The sequence below is a fragment of the Dromiciops gliroides genome, chromosome 1, assembly GCF_019393635.1.
Source record: "Dromiciops gliroides isolate mDroGli1 chromosome 1, mDroGli1.pri, whole genome shotgun sequence".
Classification (NCBI taxonomy): Eukaryota; Metazoa; Chordata; class Mammalia; order Microbiotheria; family Microbiotheriidae; genus Dromiciops; species Dromiciops gliroides.
The window spans coordinates 31,104,285-31,124,630 of NC_057861.1; the positions used below are offsets into that span (position 1 = coordinate 31,104,285).

At 44.9% G+C, this 20,346-nt stretch overlaps 1 protein-coding gene across 1 annotated transcript in view; it reads left to right on the top strand.

The window, feature by feature from the left end:
- Positions 1 to 20,346, top strand: part of CFAP251 (cilia and flagella associated protein 251) — an 80,351-nt gene that overhangs the window by 22,974 nt on the left and 37,031 nt on the right. The window contains exons 9-16 of the mRNA XM_043977285.1: positions 1,037 to 1,248; positions 2,941 to 3,135; positions 3,977 to 4,227; positions 4,547 to 4,698; positions 5,758 to 5,931; positions 7,458 to 7,642; positions 9,942 to 10,056; positions 10,678 to 10,841. Coding sequence (XP_043833220.1) covers positions 1,037 to 1,248; positions 2,941 to 3,135; positions 3,977 to 4,227; positions 4,547 to 4,698; positions 5,758 to 5,931; positions 7,458 to 7,642; positions 9,942 to 10,056; positions 10,678 to 10,841 — 1,448 coding nt within the window. The remainder of the gene's footprint in view (positions 1 to 1,036; positions 1,249 to 2,940; positions 3,136 to 3,976; positions 4,228 to 4,546; positions 4,699 to 5,757; positions 5,932 to 7,457; positions 7,643 to 9,941; positions 10,057 to 10,677; positions 10,842 to 20,346) is intronic.

A 20,346-nucleotide genomic window follows, 5' to 3' on the forward strand; every position in this document is an offset into this window, starting at 1 on the left:
ACTAAAAAAAAAAAAAAAGATCTTCTGGTACCTAGACTAATATCATCTAGGAGGATTTTATATATATACACATATATACATATGTATGCACATGTGTATACACACACATATATAATACACATATGTGTATATATAGATATACATATCTATTTATCTATCCACACACATGAGTGTGTGTGGATATGTATAAAGAGGCTTTGAGTCCCATCTCTGATGCTTACTACCTCTGTGCCCTTGGAACAAGCATGAAACCTCTGTGGGCCTCCGTTACCTCATCTATAAAATGAGAGAAATGGACTAAGCAGTTTCTGAGGTCCCTTGCAGCTGTAGGCCTCTGGTGATATGACTAGGTGGACCCTGGAAGCCCATCAGTCTCTCTTTGTAGGCCCCATATTTGAGTACCAGTTCTGATGCTTCCTCTGGGCAACAGGGACTTTGAGCAAGCCACTGCCTCTCAGTGGCCTCAGTTTCTTCATCTGTACAACGAGGAAATTAGAATTGATGTCTTCTGCAGTCTCTTTCTATAGGCCTAAATCCTTTGACTCTACTGCAGATATGGCTTCATTACTCTCTACATGAGCAAAAGGCCATATTCCAGGGGCATTACTGCTTACTCTGTATCGGTCTCTCCTGGAGAAATAACTTTATGACAAAAAGCGGGTTAGGAGATCTTAAATATGTTGATATCATTTTATAACTGGAGCAAGGTTTTCTTTTTAACAGGTTGTACCCATCTGAAATTCCCGCGTCAATATCTAAAGATGAGAGAAATTTGAGCGATTGATCTCCCCTCTGATCTGCTTTCAGTAGATCATTTAATTAAACTCAGTTCCCATCCGAGGCCCTCAGCAAGTTCTTAACAGTTTAGAATTTTTGTAGACCTTAGAAGTGTCTACAGGGCAATTGTGTTTTTCTTTTTGGGGGTTAAACTGTATATTTACTTTGTACCTTTCTGTAAATGTTACAGACTTTGAATGGGCTGATTCTTCGACTATATGTACAAGTTGTAACCCATTGCCTTTCTTTTGAAATGCAGACGTTCAACAAGATTGTGGGAAAATTTAGCCAGTCCATCTTTCATTTTGTCACCAGACAGATTTTGACCACCACAACGGAAGGGAAGCTGGTGGTCTGGGACCTCCACCCCCCACCTCGATCTTATACTTCCTTAGAGGTGCTTCATATCAAAGCCTGTAAACTGGTACATTTGCAGAAGGATGCCCTCACTGTGTTAACTACTGTGGATAAGTAAGTCATTTACTTGTGATTGATCACAAAGGCAGTGATTCAAGTGTGAGTTAAAGATAATATCTTTAAAAAAATAAGGGGTGAGAGGAATGTACTGGGAGAAAGGGAAAGAGGGAGGCAGAATAGGGTAAAGTATCTCACATAAAACAAAGGCATTGATTTCCAGATCTTGATCAAGGTTTGTCAGCTTCAGCAATTCCACTATGGCTATTTGGGGTCTTCATTAATAAGAATATTTTAATTTATGGGTGATAACTGTACAGGAGATCATAAAAGAAATAAAGGAAATGGTTGTGATCTTGATTTAACACACAGTTCACTGCTTGTTAAATACTTGCTTTATGTCAGATAATCAATGACCTAGTCCTTACCTTGAAAGAGGGAGTCAGGGAGGGTAGATGGAGAGAGCCCAACATACAGTATAAAAAAAAAAGTGTAATCTAATAATGACTCATGTCTTTAAGAGTTTTGAAATGAAACATCCAAATCAAAAGGTAAAATACTGCTTTTCCCCAGAGTGATATTATCCTTGATATAAAAAAATAACAACCGTGACCTTGCAATTTCAACTTTGATAGATTCTGAATTAATTTAGGATTGGAGTTGGAAGGCCCTTTAGAGACCAGCCAGGCCTCCTCAAACCTGAGCAGGAACCCCCTCTACAACATTCTGAAGAGGGGTCTTCTGGCCTTTCCTTAAAGACCCTCTCCCCCTTCTCCCACTGCCACCTGAGCAATGGAAACTGATTAACATAAGCCTTCCTGAGCCCCCCATTCCCCTTGGGAGACAACTCTCATTACTGGGAAGTTTTTCCTGACATTGTGCTTTAATCTGCCTTTCAACTGGTCCGCATTGTTTCTTTCTTTCTTTTTTTTTTTAAAGTGAGGCAATTGGGGTTAAGTGACTTGCCCAGGGTCACACAGCTAGTTAAGTGTTAAGTGTCTGAGGCCAGATTTGAACTCAGGTACTCCTGACTCCAGGGCTGGTGCTCTATCCACTGTGCCACCTAGCTGTCCTGGTCCGCATTGTTTCTTGTTGCTGTTCCTTTCTCTTAATATCAATGCTGACTTCAGAATTATTAGCTCCTTCCACTTATGTTTTTGATGGACACACACACACCCCTCATGCTTAAGAGATGTGTGATTTTTCAGATTCCAAGAGAGGGCAGTGTTGGACACACAGGGCACCAAGCTGATGTTTCTCACCAAATCCAGTCTTTTATTTGATGTTTCTGCTCATATATTCTGAACACAAGAGAATTCATTTTCCCTCGTGATTAAAATTACTTTAAAGACTTAAAATATGTGAACTTCAGATGAATCCAGGGAGTAAAACAGAGGATGAGGAAACCCTTCCCCTCCATGAGACACTCTTTGGCCCCCAGACTTGACTGTGTCCTTTTGGGATCCCTCTCCCTTCTGTACCTGAAAACTGCTCTTGGGGGGTGGGGTGGGGTGGGTGCTCCCCACTGCCCATGGGGATATGGCGTTATCAAAATGAGGTGGCAGGATAAGCTGTCCTCACAAGTCCTGGGGCATGCCTTGGCCCTGAAGGGATTGCTTGCCTTGGGTATGTGTAGAACCCCAGTTTCATACCAATAGGCTCTGGAAATGGGGTCAGACATATATGAGAAATGTGAGCCACAGGAGGAATGAAGCCGTGGGATTAAAAAGCTGACCTTGTTTTTTCCAGATACTTTGTCACTGGTGATGTCAGAGGTCACATTCGGTTCTACGATAGCAAGCTGTCATTGGTTAACTGGTACAGCCAGTTCAAACTGAGCCCCATAAGAATGCTGTCCTTTTCCAAGGACCCCCTCATTCCAGAGGGGGACAAATCAAACTTCCCATCAGACTGCACCCTTCCTGGAGACCCTTTCATTGTAAGGTGAGTCAGGCAGGCTCTGTAGAGTTGGCTCGGTAACCACGAACCATTCATTCACTGATAAGCTCCAAAAGTACTGGTGCCTTGTGCATGTATGTGTTTGCCCACGTGGCATCCTCGTGGCTTCTCCCTAGAATGTAAGCTTCTTGAGGGCAGGGCCTGTTTTGGTTCCCTGCTGCCTAGCCCTTGCCCAGCTTAATGACAGACCCACTCCTTGGTTAGGAACTCCTGGTTTCTCTCCCTGGCTTGCAGATGACTCCCACTCAGCTGATAACTTTATTGCGAATGAATACAGTTTCAAATACTGGATAAACCTTAAAAAAAAGCCACTTTGTATGAAATCCAGGAAGCTCTTCTTGCACTGGGCACTCCCATCCTGGTGGAGTTTGGGTTCTCCTGGGCAGGTCTTCTTCTTCCAGCTCTGTTCATCCTAGCTGCTGCATCTAAAGCTGGTAGATAATTAATAGCCATAAATTTTCAAGACCAACTTGTCAAATGAGGCTGTTTAATTACCCCTACAACATTTACCGGCACATCTGCATATGTGCACAGAACTCCACATTTGCATACACAAATGAATATTTGAATGTGCAGATTAGTTAATTGTACAACCGACTGTCCATCTGCATACTTAATGACTCCATTTGCATGTTGTAATGTAGGCTTTTTCACTTGCAAATGGAAGCTGTTCCTCTATTGACGGTGTATTTTTGGAGACGGAAGGTTAATAATGTCACAAAATTACAGACACAGAGAGGCTTCATATGCAATTAGGGCCTGAATAGCTGTTGTGCCCCGACTCCCCACAAATGCTGACATGGCTTGGTCTCTCCTTGGCAAACAGAAATTTCATCATTGGCACATCTGATGCCAGAGTATACCATTTGACGACAGATGGGACCAAACTAGAGGAAGTCCTGATTGAGCCCAGGGAAGCCATCCATGCCGTCGCCTGCCATCCATACAAACCCCTTATTGCCATTGGGAGTATCTGCGGGCTGCTCAAAATGTGGAATTACCGAAAGAAGCTGTATGTGGTGAGCAGGATCTTCGAGGATGGGCTTGGTGTCCAGAGCCTGACCTTCAATCCCGAAGGTATTTCTTTCTTTCCTTTTCTTTCTTTCTTTCTTTGTCCTTCCTTCCTTCCGGGCAATGGGGGTTTATGACTTGCCCGGGGTCACAAAGCTAGTAAGTGTCAAGTGTATGAGGTCGAATTTGAACTCAGGTCTTCCTGAATCCAGGGCCGGTGCTTTATCTCCTGTGCCACCTAGCTGCCCCCCCCCCCCCCCCCCCCCCCCCCCCCCCCCCGTGTATTTATTTCTACCTTACTAGGCCTTCCCAGGCTCCAGATCTGGGATGTGGTGGGATGTGACCAAGTCTCTCTGAGTTCTTGTTCTCTGTCCTGTGTTGTCAGGATATCTTTTGGGGGCTGGCTTCACCGATGGGACGGTTTACATCATGGATGCTGTGTCGCTAGAAAACGAGACTCCGGAGCCTTTCAAATATTCCAGAGGCAATGTGACCCTTATCAGCTTCTCCCATGACTCCCAATTCCTGGCTACTGCTGTAAGTATTTCCACTGAGAAGAAGAATCCAAGGACATCTTGGCAACTATTTCCAAGTCAAAGTAGTTTAAAGAAAAAAGAGTTAGAAGGATATTTAAGTCCTTCCATGTTTTGCTTCTGTCAGGGACTCAGGCAATAAGTTACCTACACACTTTAGCTCTGGTTTTCTAAAGCACTGCATTGGCCGTGTCACTCCCTCGTTCAGAAAGTCTTGGGGGCTACCCATTGCCTCTGCCCTGAACTACTTCCCTTTTACCTTCTCAGGCAGCCAAGGTGGTGCAAGGTTGGGCTTGGAATCAGGAAGACCTGAGTTCAAGCCCCACCTGAGCCGTTGCTGGCTTCATGAAGTCACTTCAGTCTCTCTTGGCAGCAGTTTTCTCATCTGTAAAATAGACAGAATGCTACTATCTCCCTTCCAAGGTTCTTGTGAAGATCAAAAGTACCAAGAGTTCGATTGAAACACATGCCTCTTTCACCTCTAGCTTTGTCCAAGGCTCAACTCAAGAGCCCCATTCCCCCTTCCAGCTACCAGTGATTATTATTACTTTTTAACTTTGGATTGGATACATTTTGGCTCGTCTCTGTATAGAGCGTCTTCCCCTCCATCCCATTCCTCAGGAGAATGTAACCTCCTTGAGGGCAGGGACTGTTTTGTTTTGTCTTTCCATCCTCACCAAGCACTCAGCACAAGGCCCAACATGAGGGATGGGCTTAGCAAATGCTTGTGTGGTGGTCCATGAGAAAGGAGGCTTTTTTTTTTTTGTGAGGCAATGAGGGTTAAGTGACTTGCCCAGGGTCACACAGCTAGTGTCAAGTGTCTGGGATCAAATTTGAACGCAGGTCCTTCTGAATCCAGGGCTGGTGCTTTATCCACTGCGCCACCTAGCTGCCCCAGGGAGGCTTTTCTTAACTGTCCCAAGACTGATGAAGGCGAATGGGCTTTCACTGATAAAACCCTGTAAAAAGGTGATATCAGGGGTGGAGAAATGATGGGAAGGTTTGAACCCAAGGTTTTAAATGTGATTGTGAGGATGACTTGGATTCTCTTATTTTCATTCAGGATATGAATTTCACTGTGGTAGTTTACAAGCTCATGATAAAAAATGGAGAAAAGGTCTGGGAATACTTAGCAAGACTTCGCTCTCACCACAAAAAAATCCAAAGTTTGCTGTTTGGAATTCAGCTGGACAACAATGAGCCCAGACTCCTCAGCCTCGGCAAGGACAGACTGCTGGTGCGTTATTATCTACCGGCTCCTTTGGGTGTGGAGCTTCTCTTGAAATGGGGCTAATAGGGGCGGCTAGGTGGCTCAGTGGATAGAGCACCGGCCCTGGATTCAGGAGTTCCTGAGTTCAAATACGGCCTCAGACACTTGACACTTACTGGCTGTGTGACCCTGGGCAAGTCACTTAACCCCCATTGCCCCACAAAAAAAAAAAAGAAAGAATGAAATGGGGCTAACATACCGACCAGGGGCCATCCGGTCTGAGGCCCAGAGAGCTTCAGAGATCTGTTCCATGTCCCGTGGTAGTGAACAGATCTGAGAATCACACCCAGCACTTCTGGCCCCCCCTGAGACATGTACGAAGAGACCTCGGCCTCGTGAATTCTGGGGAGAAGGAACCAGGAAGGCGCATGAAGCTTCCAGCAGTGTAGGGGCTTCTGACAGCAAGCCTTCTTCAATCCAGTGCCTTCCCCCTCCTCATCTCCTCCTAATCTGGAGTGTCTGTAGTTTATTTGTCCTTGTTTGTTTGTATGTTGACTTCCCTTAGCTCCTGGAGGTCAGGGACTGTCTTTTGCATCTTTTTGAATCTCCAAGCACTTAGCACAGGGCCTGGCATGCAGTAGGTGCTTAATAAATGTTTATTGACTGACCAGTGTAGAAGTGGGGTTGTCTTCTCAGAGGTCCTGGTGCTACCTCTTCTACAATAGTATGGGGATGGATTATTCACAATAGTGGTTTAGGAAGGTCATTGATACCTTGATGTTTGGAAAGACAAGGGACTGAGAGTCAGGAGAGGTCTGGGTTCAAAACTCACCCTTTGTTAGCTGTGTGACCATGGGCAAGTCTCTGAATCTTCCTGAGCCTCAGTTTCTTTGCCTGCAGAATGGGTATATTACCCATGGTAGCTACCTCACAGGATTATTGTGAGGATCAAAGGAGACAGTGCATGTAAAACACTTTGTGAATCTTTAAGTACTATATAAATGTCAGCGATTCTAATTACTACTCTTGCTAAACCACCACCCGGGTGACAAAGTAGTTAGAGTACTGGGCCTGGAGTCAGGATGACCTGGGTTCAGATCTCACCTCTGTCTGCCTCAGTTTCCTCATTTGTATAATGGGGGTAATAGTAGCACTTACCTCCCAGAATTGTTGTGAGGTTCAAATTATATAAATATACACCCACACATACATACACATATATACGTAAGTATGTGTGTTTGTTTGAAAGTCCTTAGTGCAGTTCTTGGCCCATAGTTGGTGATTAATGAATGCTTATTCGCTTCCCTTTCCTCCAGTACCAGGGACATAGACAAGGCAGGCATCTCCCTAGAGTGTGGGGGAAGCAGCCAAAGATTGGAATCTATAAATTCACCCTCCTTGAATGACAAAAAAAAGGAGCCGGAGCAAAGTAACCAGGAAGCCCTTGGCCCCCAGAGGGTTGCTTGCACGTGACTTGCAGGGAAGGCTCCAGAGCTCCCCCTGCTGGTTCGCCCGGCTTCGCCACCTTGTGAAGATGCCGGCTTCCTTTGCAGATAGAGTACGACCTAATCAACAGCACCAAGGACCACCTGGAGGTCCTGGACATCCACCGCACCGACCAGGAGGCCATCCCCAAGTGCATGGTGTGGTACCCGCCCCTCACCAGGGAGTCCTTCTTCCTCATCTGCAACAGTGTGTACAAAGTGAAGCTGTTTAATTCCACCACAAAGATGTGCAGGTAAGCTGTGGGGTCCCTGCTGCTGGGGGCGGGGCGCCTCGTGGGGGGGCGGAGCTCCTCGTGGGGGATGGGGGCGCCTCATGGGGGGCGGAGCTCCTCGTGGGGGCGGGGCGCCTCGTGGGGGATGGGGGCGCCTCATGGGGGCGGAGCTCCTCGTGGGGGATGGGGACACCTCATGGGAGCGGGGCGCCTCGTGGGGGGGCGGAGCTCCTCGTGGGGGATGGGGGCGCCTCATGGGGGGGCGGAGCTCCTCATGAGGGGGCGGGGCACCTCATGGGGGGGCAGAGCTCCTCATGGTGGGCGGGGCGCCTCGTGGCGGGCCGGAGCTCAGCGCGCCTCATCCTTGCGCTGCTGCTGATTGGGGAGCGGTCTTCTCCCGGTCTGACCACGTCCTTAACCAGCCACCGTCCGTTATAATCCGCTGTCCGGTCAAGAGCTGAAGGCCGGCTGAGGATGGCGCGGCTGGAGAAGGGTTCTCCTGAACATGGATGCTGGTGGTCAGTGCCCAGGCTTCGGGGGGCCTTCACAGCTGATGGGCAGGCCTCCTCCACAGCCCCAAAGGGGGTGCCTTGCTTCCCACTCCTGCAGAGAGCCCTGGGCTCTGGCTTTGCCCCCCCGCTGGAGCAAGAAAGAGATGAGGCCTTGGGGAAGAGGCAGAAAACAGGAAGGATGCAGTGGTGGCCCCAGAAGAGCGGCAGCCATGTTGGGCCGTACTGGATATCACCAGACACCTTCATGGGCCAGACAGCTGAGCCCCGATGTGGCGTGGCCAGCTGGGGTGCCCGCGGGCAGATGGAAGCAGGTATACAGTATCAGACAAGTCCTGTGAGGATGAAAACCCCCTGGGATCCCCGGGCCATGGGGAGCCCCAGCCCCTCCCCTCATCACCTCCTGTCAGCCCTCTGGGGGCCACGATGCCTGCCTGCTGCCCTTGAAGATGGACATGCCTGAGCTAGCTCAGAACCCCAGCACAGCCTGTGCAAACACATCAAAACAGACTTTAATGGCAACCGTTACAGGCCACGGAGGGAAAGAGAAGCCATTTTAGGGGGCGAGGACGAGAGGGAAGCACAGCACAAATGTCGACCGCCCTTCTGTGTGCCAGGGCCTGTGCTGGGCACTAGCCGCAGAGCCAGAGAGGAAACAGCGGAAGCCTGGAGAAAGAAATAGGGGAAGGGAAGGTATTCAAGGGGAGCCTTGTGAGATCTCAGGGTCCTGGTGGCTGAGCATTTCGGTGCTTTTGTTGCTGTTTTAACCACAGAACAAGAGGCACTTAGTTGGTTGTTCACCTCCTGCTCCCACTGAAGACAAACCTGAAATTGGGACTGCAAGGGATGATGAACCCGTTTCAGAATAATCAGAGGGAAGTCTGAGGCAGCAATGTAGAAACAGTGTGGATTTTTGAAAACCCGCTCTGCCTTACTTTCAGCCATTCAAACCAGGAAAACAAAACATGATTGGCGTCTCTAGCAATTAACTCCTTAAATAAAGAGATATGGGTAATTTATAGTTAGCATGGGCTTTTTGAGTAGAATGGGCGATTTCTATAGAACTTCTGTTCCTTTTTAGTTTTACATCTCAGGGAATCTTAGGGAAGCTCAGTATCTACAAGGAAAATGTCTGCTGAGGTCACTTTATGTCACCTTTTGTCACCTTTAGGCCACCTTAGGGCTGTAATTGTCACATTCCTAGGTACCCTCGTGGGATCCAAATGAAAGTGCTTTGGTAGCTCAGGGAACATGGAATTTGATCTGTAAGAATTTAATTTACATGCCATTTTTCAGGAACCCCTCAATTCCATAGGCCAAGGGACACCTGTAAGATCTGAAGTGCAGCACAATGGAAGACATCATAGCCTGCCCTAACAGCCCCCCACTCGGGAGCTGGGTTTTCTTTGATGCCGCTGGCAGAGAACAGTTCCTTGCTGCTCTTTTGTCCCAAGGCATTATATCCCTCTCCCTTAGTTACCATAGGGGAAAGTCAGAATCACTGACTACTTAAAAACCTTGTTTCTTGTACAAAGGTTTCTCCAAAGTGTTTGCTCTTTGGAACTGCGCCACCACACCTGGCTTGCTTTCTTTGAAGTAGTTGTTAGCAATGGCAGATAGCAGTGGTCCAGCTGTACATACATGCCCCAGTGCCCTGGTGGGACATTCAGACTGAAATGACACAACTTTATACCTTTGAAAGGCATTGTGTCTAAATTCACCAAAGATTTAGAATAACCAGGATGCGTTTACATTTTGATCTTTGGAACAGAAATAGACAGGCTTGTTTTTGTTTGTTTCTGTCTCTCCAGAAAGACACTAATTGGGCCAACTTATGGATCTCCCATTGAGCATGTCCTGGTTCTCCCAGAGAAAGCCTCAAATGACTTACAGAAACGATACTTGGCATTTATCAACAAAGACAAGGTATGAGTTGTTCTAGACTTCCTTGGTGGGATGTGGTCAATGGTGTCAAGGGACCCAGAAGGGCAAGGCTTGCTAGGGAATGATGGACAGAGGGCAGGATGTGTGGGCACAGCACCAGACTTCCCATCCTGACTGTGCCACTCACTTCCCTGGGGAATTGTGGAGGAGTGGGGGAATCACTTCTCTTGCCCCAGTTCCATCATCAGGAAAATGAGGGGGTTGAGCTCAGAGACTTCTAAGTTTCTTTCTAGTTATAAATCTAGGTTGCTGTCCCTGGAGGCTGAATCATATGAACCTCCTCCTCGTGTAGTGGCTGACCTTTTTTTGAAATAGTGCTTAGCAATGGCAGCTGGCATCATCATGTCAGATGACCTGGTGGAAACTTCCAGGGCAACGGCGTCTCTGCAGACTGTGAGAGGGTACCACCAGGGCAGAGGGCGTTGGGGTGGGAGGGCATGGGGTTGACTTTGGGGCATCTCTGTAGCAGGCAGGGAGGGGACTGGCCTGACACCCAGTGGGACTCTGGATTACCACTTTGGGTCCTTGTATTAAAGGAGTTAACAACCATGGTTATGATGCATGAATAGAGAGAAGAGTAGCCCTGTCCGTGTCTTTTACCAGGTGGGACTTCAGATCTTACCAGTTGATGGCAATCCCCACAAGACAGCTGCTATCATATGCCACCCAAATGGAGTGTCCAACATGACTCTTTCTTACGATGGCGCCTACGTCTTCACTGCAGGAGGTGATGACCACACGGTATTACAGTGGGAGATTAATTTAGGGTAAGTGATGACAACACAAGGCCTGCCCTGCAGGTGAATAGACCCATACCCCATCCTCATACTATTATAAAACCTTCTAAGATTCTGCTCAGGGTCAAGAATCCAAGGGGAACATGGGATGATTCTGTGACCTCCCCTGGCCTCTCCCTCCACACCCCCAACTTCATCGTCATCTGGAGACACTGTTTGTCATGCAAGCTGTCATTTGTGTTGTGCTTTAAGGTGGGCACATGTCCCGTTTGACTTCATAACATAGCCTTGGCTAGGTGCTTAGCCTAGATGGAGCAGTCGCCATCTGGTCCCACGGGGTCACTAGCTTCTTTTTTAGTGGCACCTGTGACATTTGTGCAGAGTCATAGAATGTAAGAGTTGGAAGGGACTCGAGTGTCCATCTGGTCTAACACCCCCCCCCCCAAGAAATCACAAAAAAGAAGAGAAAATGTTGTGCCTCAATGATGAAGGACCAGGCTAGGAGGGAATGGCCTCTTATCTCTCACAGGCTGGGTGTTGGTGTGGATGAAGTCCAGATATGTATCCCTTTAAGGTAAGTGTTCCTTCTTTTAAAAGAGGTTTTCATTGATATATTTCCATCTTTCCTGTGGTTCTCCCTGAATTGCCTCCCCCCATATTCCTGGAGACTAATTAGTGTTTATATAATGCTTTAAATTTTGCAAAGCACTTTAAATATGTTAACTCATTTGATTTTCACAACAACCTGGTGAGGAAGGTACTACTGTTAGCCCCAGTCTGAATCACAGAGAGCCTAAGTGACTTGCCCAGGATCCCACACCTAGAAAGTATCTGAGGCAGGACTTGAATTCACATCTCCCTGACTCCAAGTTCTAGACTATCCACCGTGCTACCTAGCTACCCTGAGAACAAAGAATTTTTTTAAAAAGAAAGAAAAACAAGAGTAAGAAGATTAAAAAAAAATCAGTAAAACCAATCAATGCCTAAAAAAATCTGACATCATCTGTATTTCCCACAGCCATGGGCCCCTACCTATGCAAAGGAGCAGAGGGAGATGGCTTCTCATAGCTCTCTTTGGGGCCAAGCTTATCCTCCATAATTTTCGATTGTTTGGTGGCCGTTCTTTACACTCACATTGTTGTCCTCATGTATATTGTTTTCCTGGCTCTGCTGACTTCCCTTTGCATCAGTTCATACAAGTCTTTTCATGTTTTTCTCTATTCCTCATGCTTGTCATTTCTTACATTTATGTTCCATAATCTCTAACCATTCTCCATCAAAAGACATCTAACTTTGTTTCTGATTTGTTGCTACTGTAAGGGGCTAAAATTCTAGCTAGTCTGTCTAAAATATCTAATGAGTGGTCACCAATAAATTATAAGCTTTAGCAAGAGTTAGACTTTTAAGCATTTATTAAGGAGAATAAGAATTTGGTAAAGAGAGAAAGAAAGATGCATGGTCCTGCCTCAGAGGCCCTCTCTCATGTTGGAGCTTTCCTACAGTAAGTCTCCAGCAGGTGGCATCATTCCAATCATTACATTACCCCAAAAAGGCCTGCTATAAGTATTCAGTATGTATAGAACCCTTATTTTGTCCATGGACTTCCATGGGGTTTATGCCTAGCAATGGAATCTCAAGGTCAAAGAGTTGGACATTTTAGTCACTCTGTTTTGCATAATTCTAAATTGCTCTCAGAACTGTTGGACCTATTCATAGCTCACCAACAATGCACTAGTTGGTGCCCGAACACTCTTTCCAACATTGACTATTCTCACAGTTGCCATCTTGCCAGTTTGCCACATGTGAGTAAATCTTTACAGTTGTTCTCATTTGTGTTTCTCTTCTCATTAGCTCTTTGGAGCACCCTTTATTCTAGTTATTAATAGCTTGCAATTGTTTTGGGGAATGTTTGTTCACATCCTTTGACCACAGAGTGTTAAATCTTTTATTCTGAGAATAAGATTTAAAGAATTTAAATTGACACACCCCCCAAAACATGAAGAGAGGTGTGGTGGGCATGAGAGCAAGCTACAATACATTGTGAAGGACCAGTGAGTGGTATGTAGGTCATCATCAAAGTGCCTTGTGACAGGACAAGGAGGCGTGCCCATCATGGTACAAGACTGAGGGATAACCAACAGACACCCTGCATGCTCCATTGGTGTCCATTTGTATTTGTGCAAAGCCAGGAGTGCTGGAGGAAGGCCCCTCCGTGTGTGGAGCATTTTATGGGAGGAGAGGGGACAGAACTGGTCATGAATGGGTTGGGCTGCAGTGTGTGTCACTGGGGAGAGAGTTAAGGAAAGGAGCCACTTCTCCCCTCAGCCTCTAAGTCGACTGGTTTTGTCCAGTAAACAGCCACAGTGAGGAAGAACAGACTCAGCAGCAAGTGTCTTTGCCCCCGAATTCGAGCCAGGCTTGTACTCTGCTCCCATTTGTCAGATGGGCGCCTCTCCCTGTCTGCTCTGTATTGGGACAGCAGAGGAAGCAAAGAACTCCTTGTGTCCAGAGAAACCATTCATGGCTCCTGATCTTCTTCCTGGGAGTGTTAGGGCCCCGGGCACTCCTTCTAGTGGGAAGCCAAGGAAGAACAATGAGCAGAGTTGGTTTAGAGACATAATATGTGGTGTCAACCTTGCAACTAAGTCCATTTAAAAATAGAACCTGAATGTAGCTTCTGCCTGAGAGAGGCTGCTCCATCGCTAGCCCGTACAGGACCTCGCCTGGTGCATCCAGGGAACAAGCATTTGCTAAGTGCCTGCTGTATGCCAGGCATTGTGCTAAGCACCTTATAGGTAATCTACACATTTTTAATATAAATAAAATAATTTTATTTATAAAAATATGAATCTATAAACATCTTACATATATAAATATACTATGTCTAAGTATGTAGATATAATACATTATAAGGCATTGTATTACATAATATATTATAACGTTATAATAATTATAATACTATGTATATATAATATTTAGCATATATTATGTATATAAAATAACTAGAATAGCTGGGCTTTGCTAGTATAGCAAATAATGATGGTGTCTGAATTGTACTGTAGATTTAGTGCTAAGCCAATCAAATTACCAAAGGAATAGAATTAGTCAAAATAAAACAAGACTCATTGGAAGACTGAAAAGGTCAAGAACATTCAGGGTAATAATGAAGGAGGAGTAGGAATATGAAGAATTTAGAGAAATGTATGAAGATCTATGAAGTCTATTGCTAGGCCTGAATCATTGCATAGTATTACCAGGACTCCAATGTGCATCCATCTGTTCCTTATCATCGAGGAATCACAGAGGTCGCAGAGTGCAAGGGCTTTCAGACCATCTGCTCCGACCCACATTTGAAAGGAATTTCTGCTCAAACATACCAGACAAGTAGGCATCCCGCCTCTTTTTGAAGCCCTTCATGGAGGGGGACCATTTGTGTCCTAAGGCAGCCCATTCCAATTTTGGACAGCTGTGATGTTAGAAAGGCCTTCTTGGGATCCAGCCTGAACTGGCCTCTTTATAGCTTCTCCCTGTGCTCCGGGTTCTGTCCTCTGGGACCAAACGGAGCATGTCTTCTCTCTCCTCCACATGACAGTCCTTCACATACTTGAAGAGAGCTACTATGCTCCCTTATAGTGTTCACTTATCCAAACTCAATTACTTCTAGATCCTCATTTGACACAGCCTCATGTGGTCTACAAATCTTTGGCTTCTCTCGTTCCATACTCAAAAAACTTTCCAAACATTTTTGTCATCTTCACCTATGCCCACCTTTGCACTGACATCATCAAATATCAGAGTCTGTTGGTTGTTGAGTTCTTCCTAGAATTTGTCTGTTTCTTCATCCTTTACAACAGTTGTTGACATATAAGCTGTAATTCTTTTCTTTTTTTTTCTTTTTTTGGTGAGGCAACTGGGGTTAAGTGACTTGCCCAGGGTCACACAGCTAGTAAGTGTCAAGTGTCTGAGCCCGGATTTGAACTCAGGTCCTCCTGACTCCAGGGCTGGTACTCTATCCACTGCGCCACCTAGCTGCCCCTACAATCTTTTTTAAAAAATAATAAACATTTTTATTTACAGTTTTGAGTTCCAAATTTTATCATTCCTTCCTTTCCTCCCCGCCCCCTTCCCTGAAGCAGTAAGCAATCAGATATAGGTTATACATGTGCAATTACGTAAAACATTACCATATCAGTCATTTTGTATAAGAAAACTTGAATAAATGAAAAAAAAATGAAAGAAAGTGAAAAAAAGCCTGCTTGTGTTCCATCAATATCAGTTCTTTCTTTGGAGGTGGGTAGTATGCTTCATCATTAGTCCTTTGGGATTATCTTGTATCATTGTATTGCTGAGAATAGTTAAGTCATTCACAGGTCTCATCAAACAGTATTGCGTCACTGTACACCATGTTCTCTTCATTCTGCTCACTTCACTACACATCAGTTCATACAAGTCTTTCCAGGCTTTTCTGAAATCATCCCTGCTTATTCATTTCGTAGAGCACAATAATATTCATCACCATCATATAACCACAGCTTGTTTGTCCATTCCCTAATTGATGGGCATTCCAATCAAGGGAATTTTTTGTTGTTGTTGTTTGTGTTTTTTGGTTTTGGGGGGCTTTTTTTGGAGGAGGGGCAGGGCAAGAGGGTTAAGTGGCTTGCCAGGGTCACAAAAGCTAGCAAGTGTCAAGTGTCTGAGGTCAGATTTGAACTCAGGTCCTCCTGAATCCAAGGCTAGTGCTTTATCCACTGTGCCACCTAGCTGCCTCCCAAAGGAATTTTTCAAAAGAATTTCCAATTCTTAGCCACCAAAAAAAGAGCTGCTATAAATATTTTTGTACAAATAGGTCTTTTCCCCCTTTTTGGGACCTCTTTGGGATACAGACATCGCAGTGGTATTGCTGGATCAAAGGGTATGCACAGTTCTAGAACCCTTTGGGCATAGTTCCAAATTTCTCTTCAGAACAGTTGGATCTTTTCGCAACTCTACTAACAGTGGATTAGCATCCCAGTTTTCCCATATCCCCTCCAACATCCAATATTTTCCTTTTTTGTTATATTTGCCACTCTGATGGGTGTGAGGTAATACTTCAAAGTTGTTTTAATTTGTATTTCTCAGATCAATAGTGATCTAAAGGACCTCACGATCTAATGGGAGAAATAACATGAAAACAAATACATACAAACAGCCTATGTACAGGATAGAGAGGAAATAATTACTAGAGAGAAGGCACTAGAATTAAGAGAGATTGGAAAAGGCCTCCTGTAAAGGGAGTGATTTTCCTTGGGATTTAGAACAGTCCGTTGAGTTGAGAGGTGAGAGCATTCTAGGCCTGACAAGCCAGCCAGAGAAAATGCCCATTCTGGTATGTTTGAATGTGCAGGAGACTGAGCTCCAGGGACAGCTTTTGAGAAGCCAAGAACATTTCCATGCCGCGGTAAGCCCCTGGAGTGGGACTTTGTGGAAAAGAGATATAAGATGATCAAGCCGTTCAAGAACTCACAAGTGTTCAGGTGCAGAACAGTTAATGTCACAGTATTTTCTAAGGTCTTTCACTAAAGTGCTGCTCCAGGGAATCATTATGGTGACCCCTGTTTCCAGTGTGGGCCTAACAATTGTGGGGTTTTGTTTTTGTTTTTGTTTTTTTGTGCAGGGCAATGGGGGTTAAGTGACTTGCCCAGGGTCACACAGCTAGTAAGTGTCAAGTGTCTGAGGCCAGATTTGAACTCAGGTCCTCCTGAATCCAGGGCCGGTGCTTTATCCACTGCGCCACCTAGCCACCCCCTCAATTGTGTTTTTAATATAGATCCAGCTATGGCTAATGTGTCTGTAGTGAAGAGCATAGGAAGCCTGATCTCACTAAGTTTGGAGAGATTCAGCACAAATTTGGTTTTACATAGAGCGTTTGGCCACAATAACTCTTGAAAATGATCTACCTAACTTCTGGGTCATGTGAGCAATAAGATGGCGGGCTGGACATTTTTTCGGATTCCCAGAAATACGGAAGCTTCTCCAAAACAGAAATTATGCACCAAAGATAATTCAACCTCATGACCTTGGAGACCCGGCACCTTAAAGGAGTTTAAAAAAACAAACACACACCCCGACTTCAGAATCAGGACTGCAGATCACTGAGCCTGGGCTCACTTGGCATTCTGCTACTTCCCATACTACCATAGCAAGAGCTGCACTGCCAGCACCCTGAGGACGCAGCAGAAGCTTACATCAGAACCCACCCCTATAGCCCCTTCCCTGTCTTTCATGCTGTAGAGGACCTGGTTCCAGGCAATGGACGTTTGCTTGGGCCATTATGGGGACAGCTCTTCAGGAGCAAAAGCCTGACAATGGGGCTGCAGCCTGGAAGCACCAGCCATGTAAAACCGTGAACTGCTGTGCTGGCCAAAGCAGGCTCTGATCTGCTGGTATCAGGCCTGACAGCTAAGAAGCAGAGGGAGTGGGACAGATCGCGAGGATAGGACCCAGTGTGAGTAGGTGGCTATGCAGTATTCCACCGAGACTGAGGGAAAGATCAGAGTATCCAGTTAGGGTTAGTTCTCACCACCCAAAAGTCAGTTGGGGCAGAGACCGAGGCTGGTGAACCATGAATTTCCCAATGTGGGAGAAGGCTGAGATACTTTGAGATCCAACCCCTAAGGAAACCACGGTCAGAGGGGAGGGAGTCAGTAATTGAGTGATAAAAGAATATAAGGGGAGGGGGAAAAGACCAAAAGATTTCAGGAGGAAGAAATCACAAAGATCTTGAACACAAATCGATAAACCAACAGAAAAAACAGTCATATTGGAAGGAAATAGGGCCTCTAGATCCAGCAAATGAGTTCACACATCTGTGAATAAATCCTGCAAAATGAAGGAAAATGATCCAATACTTGATGAGATAGAGGACCCTGTGGAATCTGAGGAGAACTTGGAACTATAACATGCTATTCCTGAGTTCTTTGAAAGAGAAATGAGAATTATTAGGGCAGAATTTCTGTCCTGCACAACAAAAAATAACGTGCAAAATAGCCTCACCAGAGAAACAAGAGAGAACAATAGATTGGAAATCAGCGACATGAAAGATTATCCGGAAGAATAAAAGCAAAAAATAAACATTAAAATAAAATTTACTTACAATGCAAGCAAAGCATATGGATCTTTAAGATGGGATACATAGAGACAAGATAAGAATCATAGGCCTCCCAGAAGAATACAGCAGGACAAAAAAAAGCCCCCCTTAAAGCCATAATGAAGAACATGCTAGAACTGCCCAGAACTTCTGAACATAGAAAATGAAATTCCAATGGAAAGAATTCACAGATTGCCTCCAGAAAAAAATCCAAGGCTGTAAACTCCAAAATATCTAGTAGTTAAATTTAACAATTTAATTCAGAAACAACAAGTTCTGAAAGCCATGAGGACAAAAACCTTCCAATACAATGAAAAGACATTAGAATAATGCAAGGCTATTCTGTGCCCAAGAGGAGAAGGGGGAGGGAATAGAATAATGTGTTCCAAAGAGCATTGTAGCTCAGGATACAGCCCCGGGGTGACCTAGCCTGTAAATCTGAGCTTAACCATACCAGACAAAAGATATGGATGTTCAATAAAGAAGAGTTCAGCTAACTTTTTCGAAAGAAAAGTAGGGCTGAAGAGATTATTTGCTTCTCAGACACCCCAAGCTACAGAAATGTAGGAGGAGTGAATAAAAACAGACCGTATTACCAATAGAGTGACAAGAAAAAAACCAGTAAAAGATTTCTTCCTTAGTGTACACAAGGAGACAGGGATGAGGGTGGAAATCTGGTAGAGGTAATAGGGAAGAAGCAGACAGGAACCTGAAGCAGAAAGAACCTGAGAACACTCAGTCTATAGGAAAATGCTTCTTTAGTGGGACTACAATACAGCATGGGAGGGTACCTGAAAGGGAGGGCAGGGGAGTAGGGAATGATGCAGCAGTCAAATCAGGGGCTCTCAATAAAGTCTCAGAAAGAGAAGAGCCTATAGGGGAGAGAGGAAGAAGAGAGAAAAGATGCGGGGGAGGGGGGAGGAAGGAGCCCTTACTTTGGAGGTGGGAGGGGGCTTCCCTGATGAATGTTCTTATGGGTAAAGTGAGATGCGAACCTTATACTGGATGAGGTCTGGGGGATTTAGTGTCTGAAAAGTCTACTCTCAAAGGGAAGAAGTTGGAACCCCTGGAGATAACTCCCACCTGGAGAAGAGCATGGACACAAGGAGATTTCCAAGCAGAAAAAAAGGTCCTACAAAGCAGTGACAAAAAGCAACCCAGAGGCCAGGGCCCAGAGTGTAAACTTTGAGGCAGCGCCACCTCAAAAAAGCATCAAAGTAAAGTAACTGAAGAAACATAGTGCTGTGTTGACAGGGTTGGGGGGTGGGGGAATAACAAAAAAAAAACCTGATTTTGGGACAGATGTAGGGAAATATAAACCTAACTCTTATAAAACTTTAGACGTGAATGGACTAAACAGTCCAACAAAATGAAAAAGATTGACTTTGGATAAGAAAACAAAACTCTGCAATCTGTTGCTTACAAGAAATATTTAACAAAACAAAGACATACATAAAACTGAGTGGGTGGGGAAATTTTTACTATGCATCAAATGAATTTTAAAAAGCAGGAGTTTGTGCTATAAGACAAAGCAAAAACAGTCATTCAAAAGATTTTAAAAAGGATAAACAAAGAAACTATATTATGCTGAAAGGAATGTGGCAGATGAAAGATGAAATGACTGAGGAAACAAAGGTTCAAGCTTTCTCAGTTATTTCATCTTTCATCCACCACGGGAATTATAGATAACAAACCAATATCAATAATAAATTTATATGCTCCAAATGCCTTAGCATCCAACTTCTTTTTTTGCAGGGCAGCAAGGGTTAAGTGATTTGCCCAGGGTCACACAGCTAGTGTCAGGTGTCTGACAGTTTCTTAAGCAAACATCTGAGCTTCAAGAAGGCAATTTCACGGGGCATCTAGGTGGCGCAGTGGATAAAGCACCAGCCCTGGATTCAGGAGGACCTGAGTTCAAATCCAGCCTCAGACATCTGACACTAGCTGTGTGACCCTGGGCAAGTCACTTAACCCCCATTGCCCCACAAAAAAAAAAAAAAGAAGAAGAAGAAGAAGGCAATGATAGTAATACAACAGTGATGAAAGATCTTCAATAAGGGCACTAATAAGGAATTTAAAGAAAATAGGGGAAAAACTGGAAAGATAGAATTAAAGATTATGGCATGTCTTAAGTGGAACAGCAAAAGAATAGATATAATTTTTCTTTACCACTGGAACTTATACAAAAATTGGACCAGTACTAGGGCTCAGAGATCATTTCAAACAAATGTAAAAAGGCAAAAAAAAAAAAGGAACTCATGACATGATCACTCCAAAAAGGCAAAAAAAAAAGTCAATACATCCTTTAAAGACCAGAATGCAATAAGAATAGAAATTCAGGGGGGCAGCTAGGTGGTGCAGTGGATAAAGCACCGGCCCTGGATTCAGAAGTACCTGAGTTCAAATCCG